This window comes from Helianthus annuus, chromosome 6, assembly GCF_002127325.2.
Source record: "Helianthus annuus cultivar XRQ/B chromosome 6, HanXRQr2.0-SUNRISE, whole genome shotgun sequence".
Taxonomy (NCBI): Eukaryota; Viridiplantae; Streptophyta; class Magnoliopsida; order Asterales; family Asteraceae; genus Helianthus; species Helianthus annuus.
The window spans coordinates 2,613,874-2,632,329 of NC_035438.2; the positions used below are offsets into that span (position 1 = coordinate 2,613,874).

Consider the following 18,456-nt stretch of genomic DNA (forward strand, 5'->3'; position numbering starts at 1 on the left):
CCAATCGAAACATAATTTTTTTCTCTACATAAGTATAACAATATGGTACTCATATTAAAGATAAAAAAAACACTCGTTATTATGGTGTAATTTAAAAAAAAAGTTACGTATAAAAAGTTATTGACGTTTAAAAAAGAAGGGGGGAACTTGCATATGGATTGCATGTGACTTTCTGAATTTAAAAATGCTAATTTTATCTTTATACCCTTAATTTAAAAAATTAATTATTTTAATTGTTACACTATTTACAAGATTGTCATCAACATTTCAACCATTAAATTAAAGATCTAATGGTTTAGATTCTTTCTTACAATTCTCATAAAAAAAACATTTTTTTTTACAATAACCTCTATATATATAATATTCTTTTTGAAATTTTGATATTAAATTTTGTAATTATGTATTTAAAAACACAAACTTTATTATTTTAAGTGTATTCTATTAATTTTATTAAGAAGAAAATTAAAATGGACTACTTATAATTAAAAGTATCTGATTATCAAAAATAAATGTAAAATGTTCAGCCAATGTGGGAGTAGCCCACTTGGTAGAGGCTCTTGCCTCTTAGTGAGAGGTCTTGGGTTCAATCCCAAGAAAGGAGTAGATTAGTATTTATTTGGTGTAATTTAGGAGTATGTAAGGTTTGCCATTCAAAAAAAAAAAAATGTAAAATGTTCACGTGGAAATACAAGACCACTCTCAAGACATCCCATAGGTCCCCATCGGAGAGGCTAGCACGTGGAAAAAATGCATATTAATTTTTTTGGTGAGGTAGTGGAACACAAGGTAAAAAGTAATTATTTATGTTATATTTATTTATTTTTTCTTCTTATACAAATGAATATTTATTTACTTATTTATTTATATTATATATATATGTGTGTATATATATATATCTAAAGAAGCTTTTGTAGTAAAATAAATATTTTATTTTTATTTTCTTTCTTTTTTTACTTTTAAGTTCACTAAGAAAATCTTAACATTACTTTTTTTTTACCTTTTAACTTTTCTTATTAGTATAATTTGTTTTATTTGTTATTTCTATAATATAATATTTTATTATTACAACTACTTTTAAGCATACTTTGTTATCGCTTATAAATTTATTCAAACAGGTACCTCACATGATTTATGTGCTAAGTGATAGTTACCTGCGTGCTAGTTGTTAGATACATGAAGAATATACGTGAAAAATTCGTACACAAACCCTAATGATATTGATAACCATAATAGGACGTGGATGACCATTCTAGCTCGAGTATTTTGACATGCCGAACTAAGCTAAGGTGAGTTCACACATTTACTGAAAGCATGTATTCCCGGTGTTGGGAACCACATTATCTCTGGATTGGGGCAGCCTAGTATTCCTGGTTTGGAATACTGTTAAATACTGTAATTTATACTTCATGTCTTTAGCGGACTAAACGAACTCTATCTGAAAGTTCCCACACATTAACTGATTAGTCGCCGAGTTTGGCGAACGGGGTATTAGTTGATAGCGCTATTAGATTTGACAAATCTCACACCGTGTCGGGACGGGTGGGCGTGAACTTTGCCTTTGCAACTGGTCAATGATGATAGACATTGACACGGGGCACAAACAACTACAACAGTCAAGTTTCGGTACCACACAGTTTAGTAGCTTAACGATGGGGTAGCTCCCCATGACATGTTTTATAAACTAAGTATTTGAAACAAACTTGATTTTGAAACAACACCAAAAACCGTGAACTTGCCAACTTTATGTTGACACACTTGTGCATGCTTTGCAGGTCGTTAGGTACAGCTTAGGAGCTTGCACTGTGGGAGTGTCGTGATTGCGAAGAACTATTGTTTGGAATTTATTAAACAATTATGGTTTTGACTATTTGTCTAGATTTTTAAACATTTTGCTTCCGCTGATAATTTAAACTTTGTCTTTGAACTTTTGAAAACTTAATCACTAATCGTGTTGATGGTGATGAACTTTATTATATTATTCAATTGTTCAACATAATCAGTGGCTTGATCCTGTTCAGTCGTACGCCTCGCGGTAAAACTCCGCATGTGGATTTTGAGGGTGTGACAAGTACCGATACCGTAACAACCCAAATCAATACCGACAAAATTCATAGTGTAGCACGAATAATCCCACTAGTTATTAATTAACCCCTAACTAAACATTTTTTAGAAACATTTTTGTGATTTCATTTTACATCATATTAAATAAACCCCACCAGAGAATCTTGATCAAGATTTTTGTTGCAACCATTGGTTGGTATCATCATCATCATGTTGAGTCTTCTTCACAAGATCATGAGACCAAGGGATTGAACTCATTGGTGGGAAACAACATGAACATTCTTTTAGGCATGTCTTTGGTACCTCCCAATTGCTTGATTCCCCTTCATCAGTGGCAGATCCATATGACCAAGACGACGATGACGAAGACGAAGAGGACGACAATGCCTTCATAAGCGGACCCCAACATTCAACCCTATTGAATTCTGTAACGTTTGAGTGAAAGTAAACCCAAACTAAAGCTTCTTGCAGCTCGGGGTAGTTCTTTAACAAATTCCCATCTCCATAAGCAAATGCCTTCAACACCTAATGATTGGAAGAGTGTTACTTACAAGAGTTGTACTCTATGCATTGATGCTTGTAAAAAACATGTTAAATAGTTACCAAAGGGAGTTCTTTGGTGAAGATGTAGAACCTGAGGTGAGCACACAAGTCTAGAAAAAAATGGCCACCACTTATGTGACAATGAACATGAAGAGACATGTATCCTTTCACTTTCCTCCATTCTGCTATAACTTCATCTCTATATAATTTATTATACCAACCCTGCAACTGTAACCAAATAATACAAAAACAAAACTTACTAACAATATCATTGATTCAATGTTATTTTACCAAATGCCAACATATTTACCAATTATTATTAGCTATTTACTTATTTTACATGCCTCTTTATTTGCTATAAGAAATCTTGCCATGAATCTTGATGTGAAATCTTTGATTGGATATATTAAAAGATTTGGAGATTTTAAAAATTAGACATCTTTTAAATCATAAAATAAACAAAACATGTAAAATATTTGATTGGATATACTAAAAGATTTGGAGATTTTAAAAATTAGACATCTTTTAAATCATAAAACAAACAAAACAAAATGTGATATTTTACTTATCCTTCATTAAAACTAGACATCTTTTAAATCATAAAACAAACAAAACAAAATGTGATATTTACTTATCCTTCATTAAGTTCCATAAAAGAATTTATGGTTCCATATCTTTTATACCTAACGAGTTTTTAGAACCCGCTCGTTGCGACGGGACCTTTAAACTGAACAAAAATAGACATAAAAACGTTAAACCACGCACGAACACTACAGGTTGTCAACTCACCAAATTTAAACAATGAAAGAGAAAACCCAAAAAATAGGAACACAACCCACAAAATAATGTTTTATATATGTATCATCAAATCGGCCGGACCAGTCAAACTGCTTTAAGAACCAAATATAATCACATAATTTAATAAATATATAGATACGAAATTAAAAGAACAAACTTAATTTCATATAAAAAAATAAGTTTACATGAAGAATGTACTAAATTTATATAATATAACAAAGATAAATAAAAAAAGTTGTCATTTATATAAATAATAAATAAATCTAGTATTGAGCAAATGTGTGTGAAATAGAGAGTCGTGTGAGAAACATCTAAGAGAGTTTCGACCGACCAAAGGTCCAAAACAAAAGAAATTGAATAGTAAATATGTGTGTGGAGAGAAAGTTGGTAAATTATACAAGGGAAATATGAGTTTTGGTGACATTATTAATCCTAAACAAATAACATAACATATGTTTGGAAAATTGAGAACTTTTATATAATAATATAATATAATATAATAATAGTAGTATTAAAGTGAAAGAAATGAATAGTAGTTTATATTGCAATTGATTTATCCTTGTATCATAGGATTTGAAATAAATGAAGTAAAGTACAATAGTACTCTCTTTATATTTATAATGTAATCACTTATTTAAAAGTTGTAACCTATGAAACAATAAATCAACAAAAACTAGAAAAAAGAAAAAATCAACAAAAGGAGTTCAATAACCCATCAAGGGTATGAAACAAAAACAAAAACAAAAAGACAATCAAATTACCTGATTATTGTTGATGCTTTGAGAGATTGCAAGAGTCAAATTAGAAGTTACATCACTATGTGTAAGTGTGTATGTTCTTGGAAGATTCCCAGGGTGCTTCTTGTCATCAACACCTATAAACAAAACCTTCAACTTTGGAGCTTCAAATATTGAAGCCCCAAATAATCTTGCAACCTAAATCAAAGCATCAATATTATTATCTCAAAAGAAACACATATCAAGAATACCCATAAAGAAAAGATTAAAAAAAAAGCAAAAAGATATGTATGATCTTTAGTTACAGGAACTATGGTTTGAATTTTCTTGAACTTTCTTTCACTTATGGTGTTTTGATGCAGAAATGAAGATGGTGGGCTTTGGTTAGGGAGGATCAAAGAAGCCATTTGTGTTTAATAAAGAGAAGTTTTGGCCTCTGTTTTGCACACACAACACCAAGAACACGCAGTGAATATTGACATAATAACTAAGAAGACGCGTGAAGGGAATTGAAGCGTGGAGTTTAAAGGAAGTTTGCCTGAATGTTCGGTGAAGATGACGTTATTCATGGCCCAGCCTAACCATGTTCTAGGGTCTTATAGATCACAAATTAGAATCTAATTAAAGTTTAGTTACTAATTATTTTTTTTTTAACGGTAAATTTGGATCTCAATAACGGATCACTGGAGTATTATCGTGCCACCAACGGAATCACCTGATCATATTCATCTCCGTTAGGTAATAAATAATACATATATACCAAATTCAGAAGAAAATTCAATAAATATGAGAAAAACATTGTTATGGGAATCGAACTCAGAGCCTAATGGTCCCTAAGGCCTAAGCCTTATCACACTCCGAAGATATCGTTAGTCTTTTAGCGAAACGCTCGTCTAACGATACCAAGATGTTAGAGGAAGGTGTTTAGTGTTTCTGTTTCTCTTTGGTTGTTGAAGATAAGTCTCGTGGTAAATAAAATGTATCGATTAAAAGCATTTTTTAATTGTTAAAGATTGTGTTAGCTACGGATTTAAAAAAAATAATAAAAAAGATAAAGTCACATGGAATTTTACTTTTTTTTTCTTCTCTATTTTCTTTTATCAAAGTGAATGTTACTTTTGATTCTCTCTCAAAGACGCAAGTACAATCAAAATAGTTTAATCGTTTTACACACACAAACATGTCTAGCAAAACCTATAAGTTTTTTTCAAACAATCTATTCACCCAACAAACAGGTTTACCTTTTCTTTCAAGGATATTGGATTTAAATAACTCAAATTTTCATCAATTAGCCGATAACACTCTTAACTTTTGATTTGTACACACCACTCCCAATTTTCAACTTATTATTCGATAGCACTCACAAACTAACTGAACCTTAACCCAGTTAGTTTTTCGTTGATATGGCACTTGTGTGTTCACGTGGCATCTGACGTGGATTTTTTTGATGATGTGGCAACTGAGGTGCCCACTGACGTGACATCTGACTTGGTTTTTTGATGACGTGGCAACTGTCGTGGTTTTTTTGATGACGTGGCAGTTGATGTGATAGTAGTTTGGTGACTTGGCAGCTGATGTCAGCAAACTGTGTTAGTGTTGGGTTAGTTTGGAGTGTTATCGGCCAATAAGTTGAAAGTTGGGAGTAGTGTGATACACATTAAAAGTTGGAAGTGCTATCGACCAATTAGTAAGATTTGAGATTATTAAAATCCAATTTCCCATTCCCATTGTTATCACAATTATAACTCAATACCAGTAAATGTATAAGAACATAATTCTTTTTAGAATAAACTGCCATTTTGGTCCCTGAGGTTTGGTCACTTTTGCCACTTTAGTCCAAAACTCAAACTTTTTAAATCTGGGTCCCTGTGGTTTCACTTTTATTGCCATTTTGGTCCAAAACTCAAATCAGTTGATATCTGGCTAATAAAATCATGTTATTTTGTCCTTTTTCTCAGGGAAAAATGGCCAAATATCAGCCGATTTCATTAATGTAATTAATAATGTGTTATAATAAAATTATATTGATCGTTTTGCCCCTAAGGAAAAGGACAAAATAACAGGATTTTATTAGCTAAATATCGGCTGATTTCATTTTTGGACCAAAATGGCAATAAAAGTGAAACCACAGGGACCCAGATTTAAAAGGTTTGAGTTTTGGACTAAAGTGACAAAAGTGACTAAACCTCAGGGACCAAAATGTCAGTTTACTCTTCTTTTCAATATACTGGATCTATCTTTTTCCATCATTGTATTGGGCTTCATTTTACTCCGGGCTTACCTTAGGCTTTTAGCCCATTTCTTTCTAGATTTAAATCGTTTATTTTGAAACCCATAACCACGGTTAGCCCATTTCTTTCTAGATTTAAATCGTTTCTTTTGAAACCCAAAACCACAGTTGAGCTTATATTGGGTTCATGTAATTTGATCGAAGTAATGAAGTAGTGAAGTAAGCTAGTTGATATACTACTCATACGTTATTTGGGCTTCCCTTTTAAAAGTTCGGCTAGACCTCAAACATAGGCTCGGCATACCCACTCACAAAGGAAGAGAGCAACCACACCCCACTACAAAAATTTAGGTAAAAATCTCGACTGACCCCTTAAAGTTTGATTCAGCCGCCCAATTGCCCCCCTTGAAAGAACAATTCTGGGTGTTGGGTCCGCTTTATAAATACATAATAGAGTTCGTTTAATCATCAAGCTCGGACCAAAGATTGAGATATTTAACTTAATTATTCTTGTGTGCCTAAAAGACGGAGGGACATCACATGATCTTTTTATCGTTCCTTTCATCCATCCATTTTAGTTTCCCCTCATCTTCCCACGTGTCATCTCCTTACCAAAATTATTTTGTAGTGTATCCTTGTATCATTGCCTACACACATACATAGGGGCGGATTCAGGTGTTTGGTACCAAGATCAGGTGACCCCCGATTTTATTTTTTTTTACAAGTATTAGGTTAGTAGCGATTCTCGCCTTTATGTGTATTATACGGAGAATGACCCTGATTCAAGACAAATATATGAAGAATGACACTAGTGTAAAAAAACTTAGGCCCATCCCTACATATACATACATATACATACGGGGTATCCCTAAATCACTATAATGAAAGAATATTAATATCATTTAAATTTAGGCCCAATTAAAAAAATCCTTCGCTCCATCCTTGTATACAGTTCAGACTTTAAGTAAGTCTAATCACAAGTCATACGTGTACTAAAAAAATATAGATAATTTTATTATTTGTTCATACATATATGTACTATGTTAATAGTTTACAACCTAACAATCATAATATATGCGTTCAAAATATCAATATCTAGTTTTGTTAATATTTCTAGCTATGAAGTCGTTAATCATAATATTTAAGTTGCTTTGAGAAAATACATTGCCATTAGCACATATAACATGTTGTTTTTGAGGTTTTGAACTTTGTTTTCGAAGAAATTCATGTTTGGTGTTACACTAATGTTAATCAAGTCCAATTTGAAGATATTCGATGAGCATTAGTGGTTTCTAACATGAAACTAGAAGTTTAAGATGTTATAAGTTTAATATTATGTTATAAAATGCCATCATATATGATATTGGTTGCAATAAACATTTAAAGACATCAAATGAGATTTTATCTAACTGGTGGAGTAAATTAATTCACATCGCACATTGATTTTATCAAACTAGAAGTCAGGTGTGTGTATCATATATACTAACAAATAGAAGTTGAATTTACGATATACGTAATATAGTGTAGGTTACGCACAAGTTAGACTATACGGCGTGGGCTGGTGCTCCTTATCACATCACAATCTTAACCACCCTGTGCGTGTTGGGGGGGGGGGGGGGGGTTATAGGGGTTGTCATCCCTTTAAAGAGCACCAAAGATACATGCATGTGGGGCCATTGATTCGCAACCAATCTGATTTTTTCCCTTTTTGATTTCCCTTTTCTTTCTTTCTTTTATTGTTTAATAAAAGGGGGTTTAAATCGGCATTATCCCACACCGTGCAAGTTAACGATAAAGTCTCTCGCATATATAGTACATACATGGCGTTGTGGCGTGATAAAGCTCCTAGGGGCTTTATCCCACAGCATATAGTCTTACGCTATGGTATGCATCAAACTTTTTTTTTTCTTTTGTCTTTTTGTTGACAACAACATACCAGTTTATTAGTCATCAATCTCATACTAGCATTTTATACTGTATACATATCACTAAGAAAATATATTAGTTTAGCATTTTCTATTTATATATCTAGTTCTAAACACAGTTATTCCTTTTTTTTAATTTATTTTTATTATTATTAGTATTACATGCATAACAAAAAACAAGTCGACTAAAACAAAATGAAAAATACCCTTAGCCTTGTATTTTTTTTTTTTTTGTTGCTATAACGAATACTAGAATTCATGTCGCAAAGCATGGAAAAATTCAGCTAATTTATTGCAACAAAAGAAAGAAATTCAATTGGGGTGAAGCTCTAGAGATAATATTGCAACAAAAGAAAGAAATTCAATTGGGGTGGCGGGCTATGGATATTACTGAATTGGGCTGCATATAGTGAAACTTGATATGGTCCATTCTTACCTAATGTTTCAAAAAGAGGAAACTGAATTTTGGTCCCTAAGTTTTGGTCTTTTATCACTTTAGTCAAAATTTGAAACCTTTTACATCCGGGTCCCTGTGATTTTATTTTTATTGCCATTTTGGTCCAAAAATAAAATCAGGTCATATTTCTCAAATTAAATCATGGTATGTTGTCATTTTCCTCAGGGACAAAATAATCATTTCTTTTTTATTTTTATTTAAACCTTTTATTAAAACAATAATATTTTGTAGGTCCCAAGGATGTCGACGCACTACCATTTTGCAGTGTGAACCTTGGGAGGGGTTCAACAAATATGCGAATTTGAATATACCAAACACTCGGAATTCATGGTATAACAAGACGATGATCCTTGTAGATTGTGAGAAGATGTGTAGAAGCAATTGTTCGTGTAGTGCTTACGCGAGTTTAGGGAGTGATTGCTTGCTATGGTATGGTGACCTATTTGATGTCAATACAAATTATAGATATGATAACACTCTTTATATACGGATGGCACCTTCCGAGCTAGGTATATCAAAAACCTTTTTTTTTTTTTTTTTGTGTTCATGATATTCAGACTTAAATGTCTAAATGTTAAAGGAACTTTATGTTTTGACATAGACTCAACAAAAAAAGGTAGACGCTCTAGTGTAGGGAGAAATCCATCTAACGGATCGGTTGGCAGATCTGTTGGCGACATACGTTCAGGGAGAAGAGTACCAAACTTTAACTAACATGTACGAACAAAATGTTTTTGACCCGTTAACACCACTTTAGTTTGGAAGCGCATGAGGGCGGGTGATGTGTTCGCTTCAAGCGCTCCATTCAACTAAGATAAGGATTAACCTAAAACCACAACACATAGTTAGTTGTCATAATACATACAACATAGAATTCATACATTCCATCAAACATGATAACCATCCTATTGTTTCATTCTCATACTAAGTTTTTTCTAAACTCTTACCAACATTAATTTATTTGACCCGTTCATACCGGGTCAACTACCTAACCATTCTGGTATGTCATCATTCTTAGTTCGTTTGACTCGTTCATAACGGGTCAACACTTACCACTCTTTTTACATCATCATTCTTAGTTCGTTTGACCCGTTCATAACGGGTCAACACTTGACCATTCTTATTACATCATCATCCTTAGTTCGTGTGACCCATTCTTAACGGGTCAACACCTGACCATTCTTTTTACATCATCATCCTTAGTTCGTGTGACCCATTCTTAACGGGTCAACACTTGACCATTCTTTTTAGTTTTTACATCATCATTCTTAGTTCTTTTGACCCGTTCATACATACATTTGTGCCATGGGAGGTTATGTTAGAGTAAAGGGGGTTATGGGGGGTTATGAGGACACAAGGGCTAACCCGACCCTGTCCTCCATGATACGGACAGAAAAACATGCATACAGATGTTACTAGTTCTTTTAAAACAGCTGAAGTTCTGCTTATCTTGAAGAATGATATGGCTCAATTGAATTCTCTTTCATTGATACCTCAATATAAATACAAGATACAATCCCTTATCTTAGGGAACAAGTAAATACAAATCTTAGGGAACAAGTAAATACAAATCTTAGGGAACAAGTAAATACAAAATCATATCTATATTTACATAAGGGATACTCCATTACACCCCCGCAGTCGAAGCAAGAGGTGGACGAATGTTGAGACTGGAGCGGAGATCATCAAATAATACTCGAGGTAAGCCTTTGGTGAAGATGTCAGTAATCTGTAAACGAGTAGGCGTGTGAAGTATCCGTATGGTACCACGTTGAACATGTTCGCGCACAAAATGAATATCAAGTTCGATGTGCTTCGTGCGTTGATGCTGAACCGGATTACTAGATAGGTAGATGGCACTGATGTTGTCACAATATACTAAAGTGGCTGTGGAGAGCGGTCGACGTAACTTGAGAAGGAGGTTACGAAGCTAACAAACTTCAGCAACGACATTGGCAACCGCTCGGTATTCTGCTTCGGCACTGGAGCGAGAGATGGTAGACTGACGTTTTCAAGACCAAGACAATAGATTTTGTCCCATGTAGACACAATATCCGGAGGTGGAGCGACGGGTGTCCGGACACCCCGCCCAATTAGCATCTGTATAAGCCCGTAGAGAGATAGAAGGACATGGAGATAGAGTAAGTCCATATTCTGTCGTGCCGCGAACGTAACGAATAATACGTTTCAAGGCTTGCCAGTGCTCGATGCTAGGATTATGCATATGAATACATACTTGTTGAACGGCATAACTGATATCGGGCCTAGTGAACGTGAGATACTGTAGTGCTCCCGCAAGACTGCGATATGAAGTGGGGTCTTCAAAAGGGACGCTAGATTGAGCACTAAGTTTTGGTTTAGTATCAACAGGGGTGGCGACTGGATTACATGTAGCCATACCTGCACGGTTGACAATATCCAAGGCATTAGAGTGTTGTGATAAAAACATGTTGTTGCCTGTGCGAGTAACCATAATGCCCAAAAAATAGCTGAGAGGTCCAAGATCTTTCATTGCAAACTCAGCTGTGAGGCTGCCCATGAGCTTGACGCGAAGCGAGTCAGTTGAAGTAGTGAGTGTAATATCATCCACATAAATTAATAAATAAGCGATGTCACCCCCGTGATGATATGTGAAAAGAGAGTTATCACATCGACTCTGTAAGAAAACTATAGAGGTTAAAAAGTCGGTAAACCTTTGATACCACGCCCTCGGGGCTTGCTTGAGCCCATAAAGAGACTTGTTGAGACGACAGACATGATCCGGAAAATCTCGATGTTGAAACCCCATTGGTTGATACATATAGACAGTCTCGTTGAGGTTTCCATGAAGAAAAGCGTTGGTTACATCCAACTGATGAATGGACCAAGACTGAGATAATGCTAATGTCAAAACGGTCCGAACCGTAGCAGGTTTAACTACCGGACTAAAAGTTTCCCCACAATCAATACCCACCTCCTGATTTCTACCATCACACACAAGTCGTGCCTTGTACCTTTCGAGAGTGCCATCGGACCTGTATTTGTGGCGAAAAAGCCACATGATGCGAATAACGTGCATATCAGGGTGTCTCGGGACAAGTTCCCAAGTCTTGTTTTTAATTAAGGCATTAAATTCGGTCTGCATAGCATTAAACCATTCCGGGTTGGACAATGCATCTTTGGGGTTTTTGGGTATAGGGGCGATGGTTGATGTTGAAAGGTGGAAAATATGTTTCGGTTTGGAAATACCAGACATGGCACGGGTGTGCATAGTTCGAGTGGGGGGTAAGGGTGGTGATGTGTGTAAAATGCAACATATAAATTACATCAAATGAGGCATAAAACTAATCCTTTTTAAGTACTAATGTTGGAAAAAGTGTGTTTTTGTCTTCTTTTTGTATTTTCAGGATTAAATGAGCTCAAATTAACAAAAGAAGCAAAAAAGAGAGCTAAATCTAGCATAAATACAAGAAAAGGAACAAAAGTGGATTGACCGACCCCTCAACAGCATCCTCCCAAGCAAAATAGAGAAGGCAGAAGACTGAACACGCCCCATGCTCAGCGAGCACGGGCCGTGCCCAAGAAGCAGCAGAAAAGACAAACCTGTAGAAGCTTCTATTGCTGGCCACGGGGCCGTGCCCAGGCTTCTGTTCAGCCTATAAATAGGAGTGCTTGGCTTCATTGCAACTCATCCCTTGGCACACCACCTCTCTCACACTTCATCCACCATCATCACAACACCATCATCCACCACCATCATCCATTGTCCATCATAGAGTGTATGAGTCGTCTCGGGATCCAAGATTGATCGTAAGAGTTCTTGACAATCAAGGCCATGTTTGCCTAAGTCTCTTACATCACTTGGTGAAGACAAGTGTTTAGTATAATACTTTTTATTTTTAATCTTTTACACTTTTTATTTGGTTTTGTATTAATGACTTTAATAACTAGTTGCTTATGTTGAAGGTGATTCTTCCTTATCGTTTGTCTGTGGTGTCTTGGCATTACTTTACTGTCTATATAAAATAAAAGATTTTCACCATTCATATCTCCACGGTCTATATGGAGGTATGTTGGCTACCTGGTCGGGGGTTAAGGGAACGGTTGGTAAGGGTCTTGCCCTTGTTCAGCGTTTAGAGGTCCTGCAAGGGACCTGGGTCAAATTTAGTAGGACCTCCTTCAATACCCAAAGGTATTGGATGGCGGGGGTCCAAACTCTTTGATCCCCTCATAAGTTAACTACTATTAATACTATAACCCGGCTATTTAGGACTGTATCCCTGCTGACTCAGATTACTTAGTCGAGGGTAACGTCACCTCCAAAAAAGGGGCCTACCATAATTTGCATTAATAACTTAATTAATTATCTTTCAATAATCCGACCCTTTAGGATTGTATCCTTGCTGACTCAAACTATTGGGTTGAGGGTGACGTCGCCTTCAAAAGAGGGGCCTACTACAATAACTAAGATAATCTCTTAAACAAGTGCAAAAGTGCGAAAATAATCAAAGGTTATACTAATACACGAGTCGGATCCAAGTGATTCATATTGTCTATCTGTTTTTATTTTTATTTTATTTTTCAGCATTTAGTTAGTTTTATTTTCTTAGCTTAAAAATCTTTTTCTAATTTTTTGATTTGATTAGACGTTGAGGATAACCCGGTACTAAAATTTCTTGTGTCCTTGGATGACCTCGGTATCTTACCAACACTATACTACGTCCACGATGGGTGCACTTGCCCATATGTGTGTTTAGTGTTAGTAAATATCGTGTTCTATAAATTTAAAACTTGGCTAAAAAGTGTAAAAAGGGCTTAAAATATACATCAAAATTATAACACACTTCACGTACATCAAGTTTTTGGCGCCGTTGCCGGGGACACAAGGATTTTAAGAAAGTTAGGAATCAACGAGCTAATCATTTTTTTTATTTTCTTTTTAATTTTTTAGGAGTTTCTTAGTTTTTCAGCTTCTGCAGAGCTCAACACGGGTCGTGCCTGCTGAACACGCCCCCGTGCTCAATCATTGGAACTGACAATCTTGTTTCTAGTCAGACAGTAAGCTGAACACGGGGCCGTGCTCACTCAACACGCCCCCGTGCCCAAGATTCAGTTACTGAAAACAGAACCGTTAGATCCCGGCGGTTGGTAATTTCTGACACAAACATGAGTGATGGTAATTCTTTTTACTTTCGGCACTCTTATGGTACGTGGTGTCAATTATGTGGAGGCAAACATAAAGAATTAGAATGTTACTTTCTAAATTATAAGCCCCACTATATAGACCCACCGTCTCCCTATAACCTTAAGAGGGGCGAAAGTAAAAATAATCACTATCTCTCCCTCGAATGCGCCCAGCCAGATATTCTAGGAGAAATGCTCCTTGACGAGTTATTTCAACTAGAAAATCTAATTTTAAACTGGTTAAAAGAGCTTAGGAAGGATTTCATTAATCCATCCCAAGACGACGACCATGAAGAAATGTTGGGATCGCATTCCAACAACCTCGTTGCTCCCAAAAATACCTTCAGTTCTAGCGAAGACTTGGACGATAGTCATCCCTGTGCCGATTGTGCCGTGAAGGACTCTCCATCGACTTCGTTCGGTGCATACATAGACCTGAGCGATTCGGCATATACCTTCTTTAACGAGAGCCCGGGAAAGGGTTGGACTTGTCCACCTAGAATAAAAATAGGAATTACCCTCACCGACAACCTCTTGCGTTCTCGCCTTAGTCTAGGACAATTAAGGTATCTTAGGCACTTTGGGGTTGTTCCAACCAGTAAGGAACCACCCGATACAATTAAGCCCCTTAAGAAAATTAGACAAACTTCATAATCAGCCTCTCGACACGGGGCCGTGTCCAACCAACACGCCCCTGTGCCCACCAAAAAGATTCCCTTCTGACTTTTACGTCAGAATACGGACAAACTGTGTCAGAACTCTATCTGCACACGGGGCCGTGCCCATTGGACACGGGGCCCTGTCCAGGACGCTGTCGTTTTCTATAAATGCAGCCAAGAATTCTGCACATTTAGACTATCTTGGGACAGAGATTTGAAGGAATCTTCTCTCAACTATTCTAGGTATGTTCTAAAAGAAGGTTCCAACAAACCAATCTTGTCCTTTCCTCTTTTAACCATTTCCTTCTTCTTCATCTTTCTCCAAGAACCTCCATTAAAGTTTGAAACTTCAAGCTTTGTGGAGGGGATTAGTGAGTTTTGATCAAGGAATCTTGTTGTATAACATTGTTTTAAGTTACTAATATCCAAAAAAAAGACCTCACAAATTCAGAAAATAACTTAAAACTTCAAGATTCCTTGTTTCAAAACTCTGCAGAAAGATGAACACGGGGCCGTGCTCAACGAGCACGGGGCCGTGTCCAGATTACTGTTTCAGCAAATAAACTATTTTCAGTTTATTTTTCGTAGAATGTCAAGTGAAAACAGCGAGACATCTTTCGTGCATTCATCAAACAGTCGAAGAGGGAGGAGGCCCTCCATTGAAGCTACACTTGTACACTATGTCATAGCATTAAGGGAGGCTCTCGACGAAATGACGTCAGTAGAGGAGGTCCTCATCGACCGTATTAACTATCTTACGGTGGGACTTGAGAACAACTTCCAAGAAATTAACCTCTTGCGCCAGAGGTTAAATATTCTTGTAATACCCCCGATGGAACCGGTCCTCCCTCAAGAGGATTGGAACCTAGCGCTTGAAGTTAACAACCCTACTGGGTGGGACGACATTCCGGCGGAACCTCCCGTAGAACACCAACAAGAGATCCTGGTGGAAGTCGCAACTCCTCAAACTAACGCTAACGGACCCTCTTTTCTCCTCCCAAGGGAGGTGGAGGAGTGGCTCGCCGACATGTGAGGAAACCACACCTGGAAGAAGGAGTTCTATAAAGCCGCATCCAACCAAGACTACTAGCTTCTTGGAAATTTTGCTAATTAAAATAACTTGTAGGCTAGAACTCCATGGTTTAATGTTTCTTGTGTTTTCTTATCTAGCTTAATATTATTTTAGGACTATGTATCTCTCTATGGTTTTGATGGAATGATGGTTTTAAAGTTTGAATGGTGTCATAATGAATAAAACACACTCATGGTGGTCAAGGATGACAAGGGAAACGAGAAACATGGCCCCATGCACAAAAACAAGGCCATCCGACAACAATTTCTCTATTACAGTAAGCTCAGCACGGGCCGTGCCTAGCCAACACGGCCCCGTGCTGAACACCCTGCAGACTAATGCCCAGTTCAGGTAATTGGACACGGGCCGTGCTCATTGAACACGCCCCCGTGTCCAGGCTTCTGTTTTCTTTACCTTAATTATTGTTACTGGAACCTGAACACGGGGCCGTGCCCGGTCCCCACAGGGCCGTGTCCAGACTGCCAGTAACATAAATTTTTGCTTTTAACACCATTTTGCACATTCAATCAACCTAAAAATTTATTTTTGGGACACATTGAGGACAATGTGTAATTTAAGTGTGGTGGGGATGCTAAAACCTTGAATTTTGCAAGTCCTAATAACAAGCCTTACACAAAACTCTATTGGAACCGCTAATCACCCCAAATTTTTTCAAAAATTTTCATTTTTTTTACTTGTCTAAAGTTTAAGTTGGGAATTTTAAGATTAACAAGGTTATATTTTTACAAGTTTACAACCGACAGCGTCGTGATAAAAAGAACCAACATAAAAAAATTATGAAACGGCATGACAAGCTTAGTTAAAATTCGATTATATATACTTGATCACATAAAAACCCATTCCCACAAAAGTGAGTTTTGAGCCTTTATTCAGCATACAAATATACATCTACACGCTAAATGCTCATTTTTCGTTTCTTGTGTGAATAGCCGCTTGGTTCTTACGACTCTAGAACTTGCCACGACAATTCATTCCCGGTCCTTACCAACTTAAACCCAAGTAAGTAAATGATGGAGGCATTAGGACTAACCCTTTTTTCATTCAACACCATTATTTTTATTTTTGTTTTCACCTACCCAAAAACTCCCCCTAGTTAGCCCCTTTGAGCCTAAACCTTTTCGTTTCTTAACCCCAAAACTCTTCTTACCCACCAATTTTATTTTTACCTTTTATTTTAGTAACAAGCTCGGTTTTCGTGTGACTAAAAAAAAATTATTTACAATGAAGTTAGAAAATAAACAAACCAAGCTCTTCAAACAAAGGCTTGTTTGAATAAATACTTCATTAAAAATAAAAAGTCACAAAAACAAAATGTTTTACGAAAACCGACGCTTTTTACGACTTTCGCCCTTTTCTACTAACCACTAACCCAACTACCGACCTTTAGCCCAAGCCTAACCCTTCACCCAAAAAGTCCTCTTGATATTTACAAAGGTATAAAGTTAAAAAAAGGAGGAGGATTGATTGCTTGGCAAGCTTATGGTAAGAATAAGTTCCATGCCGCTCTCGAGTGATTCACTAAAAATACACCTTCGGCCGAGTGTGAGTGATTTCTCCCGTGAGGTATGTGAACTTGTATATAAATGGAATTTTAGAAAGGTATGTTATGCCTTAATAAATAATTTACCTTATGAAAAAATTTTAATAAATCATGACGAATAAGATTGTAAATAAATAAAGATAAAACCCAATAAAGATCTTGGATTCCCGACACTCTATGACAAGCCAAAACCTTCTCTTCTACCCATTCCATTTGGGAGTGTAAGCCACATATTAAAGAGTCTTGCTTGAGGACAAGCAAAAGTTCAAGTGTGGGGATATTTGATGTGTGTAAAATGCAACATATAAATTACATCAAATGAGGCATAAAACTAATCCTTTTTAAGTACTAATGTTGGAAAAAGTGTGTTTTTGTCTTCCTTTTGTATTTTCAGTATTAAATGAGCTCAAATTAATAAAAGAAGCAAAAAGACAGCTAAATCTAGCATAAATACAAGAAAAGGAACAAAAGTGGATTGCCCGACCCCTCAACAACATCCTCCCAAGCAAAATAGAGAAGGCAGAAGACTGAACACGCCCTGTGCTCAGCGAGCACGGGGCCGTGCCCAAGAAGCAGCAGAAAAGATAAACCTATAGAAGCTTCTATTGCTGGCCACGGGGCCGTGCCCAGTGAACACGGGGGCGTGGCGAAAGTACTGCAGGCGCATTAATTGTAATTGCGAATTACAATTAATGAGGAGAGATAGTGTCAGACAGGCACGGGGCCGTGCCCAGCGGACACGGGGCGGTGCCCAGACTTCTGTTCAGCCTATAAATAGGAGTGATTGGCTTCATTGCAACTCATCCCTTGGCACACCACCTCTCTCACACTTCATCCACCACCCACCACCATCACAACACCATCATCCACCACCATCATCCATTGTCCATCATAGAGTGTGTGAGTCGTCTCGGGATCCAAGATTGATCGTAAGAGTTCTTGACAATCAAGGCCATGTTTGCCTAAGTATCTTACATCACTTGGTGAAGACAAGTGTTTAGTATAATACTTTTTATTTTTAATCTTTTGCACTTTTTATTTGGTTTTATATTAATGACTTTAATAACTAGTTGCTTATGTTGAAGTTGATTCTTCCTTATCGTTTGTTCGTGGTGTCTTGACATTATTTTACTGTCTATATAAAATAAAAGATTTTCACCATTCATATCTCCACGGTCTATGTGGATGTATGTTGGCTACCTGGTCGGGGGTTAAGGGAATGGTTTGGTAAGGGTCTTGCCCTTGTTCAG

The 18,456-nt window shown here is 36.5% G+C and overlaps 1 protein-coding gene across 1 annotated transcript; it reads right to left on the reverse strand.

Annotated features, from left to right (window-relative positions):
- Positions 1-2,075: 2,075 nt before the first annotated feature.
- On the reverse strand, positions 2,076-4,696 carry LOC110864361 (protein STAY-GREEN 1, chloroplastic-like). The gene is made up of 4 exons (XM_022113410.2): positions 4,445-4,696; positions 4,164-4,337; positions 2,665-2,832; positions 2,076-2,586 (listed from the first exon to the last, which is right to left on the reverse strand). Exons 1-4 carry the CDS (start codon positions 4,544-4,546, stop codon positions 2,230-2,232), a joined length of 801 nt encoding a protein of 266 aa, XP_021969102.1. The 5' UTR covers positions 4,547-4,696; the 3' UTR covers positions 2,076-2,229.
- Between the last annotated feature and the right edge of the window lie 13,760 nt (positions 4,697-18,456).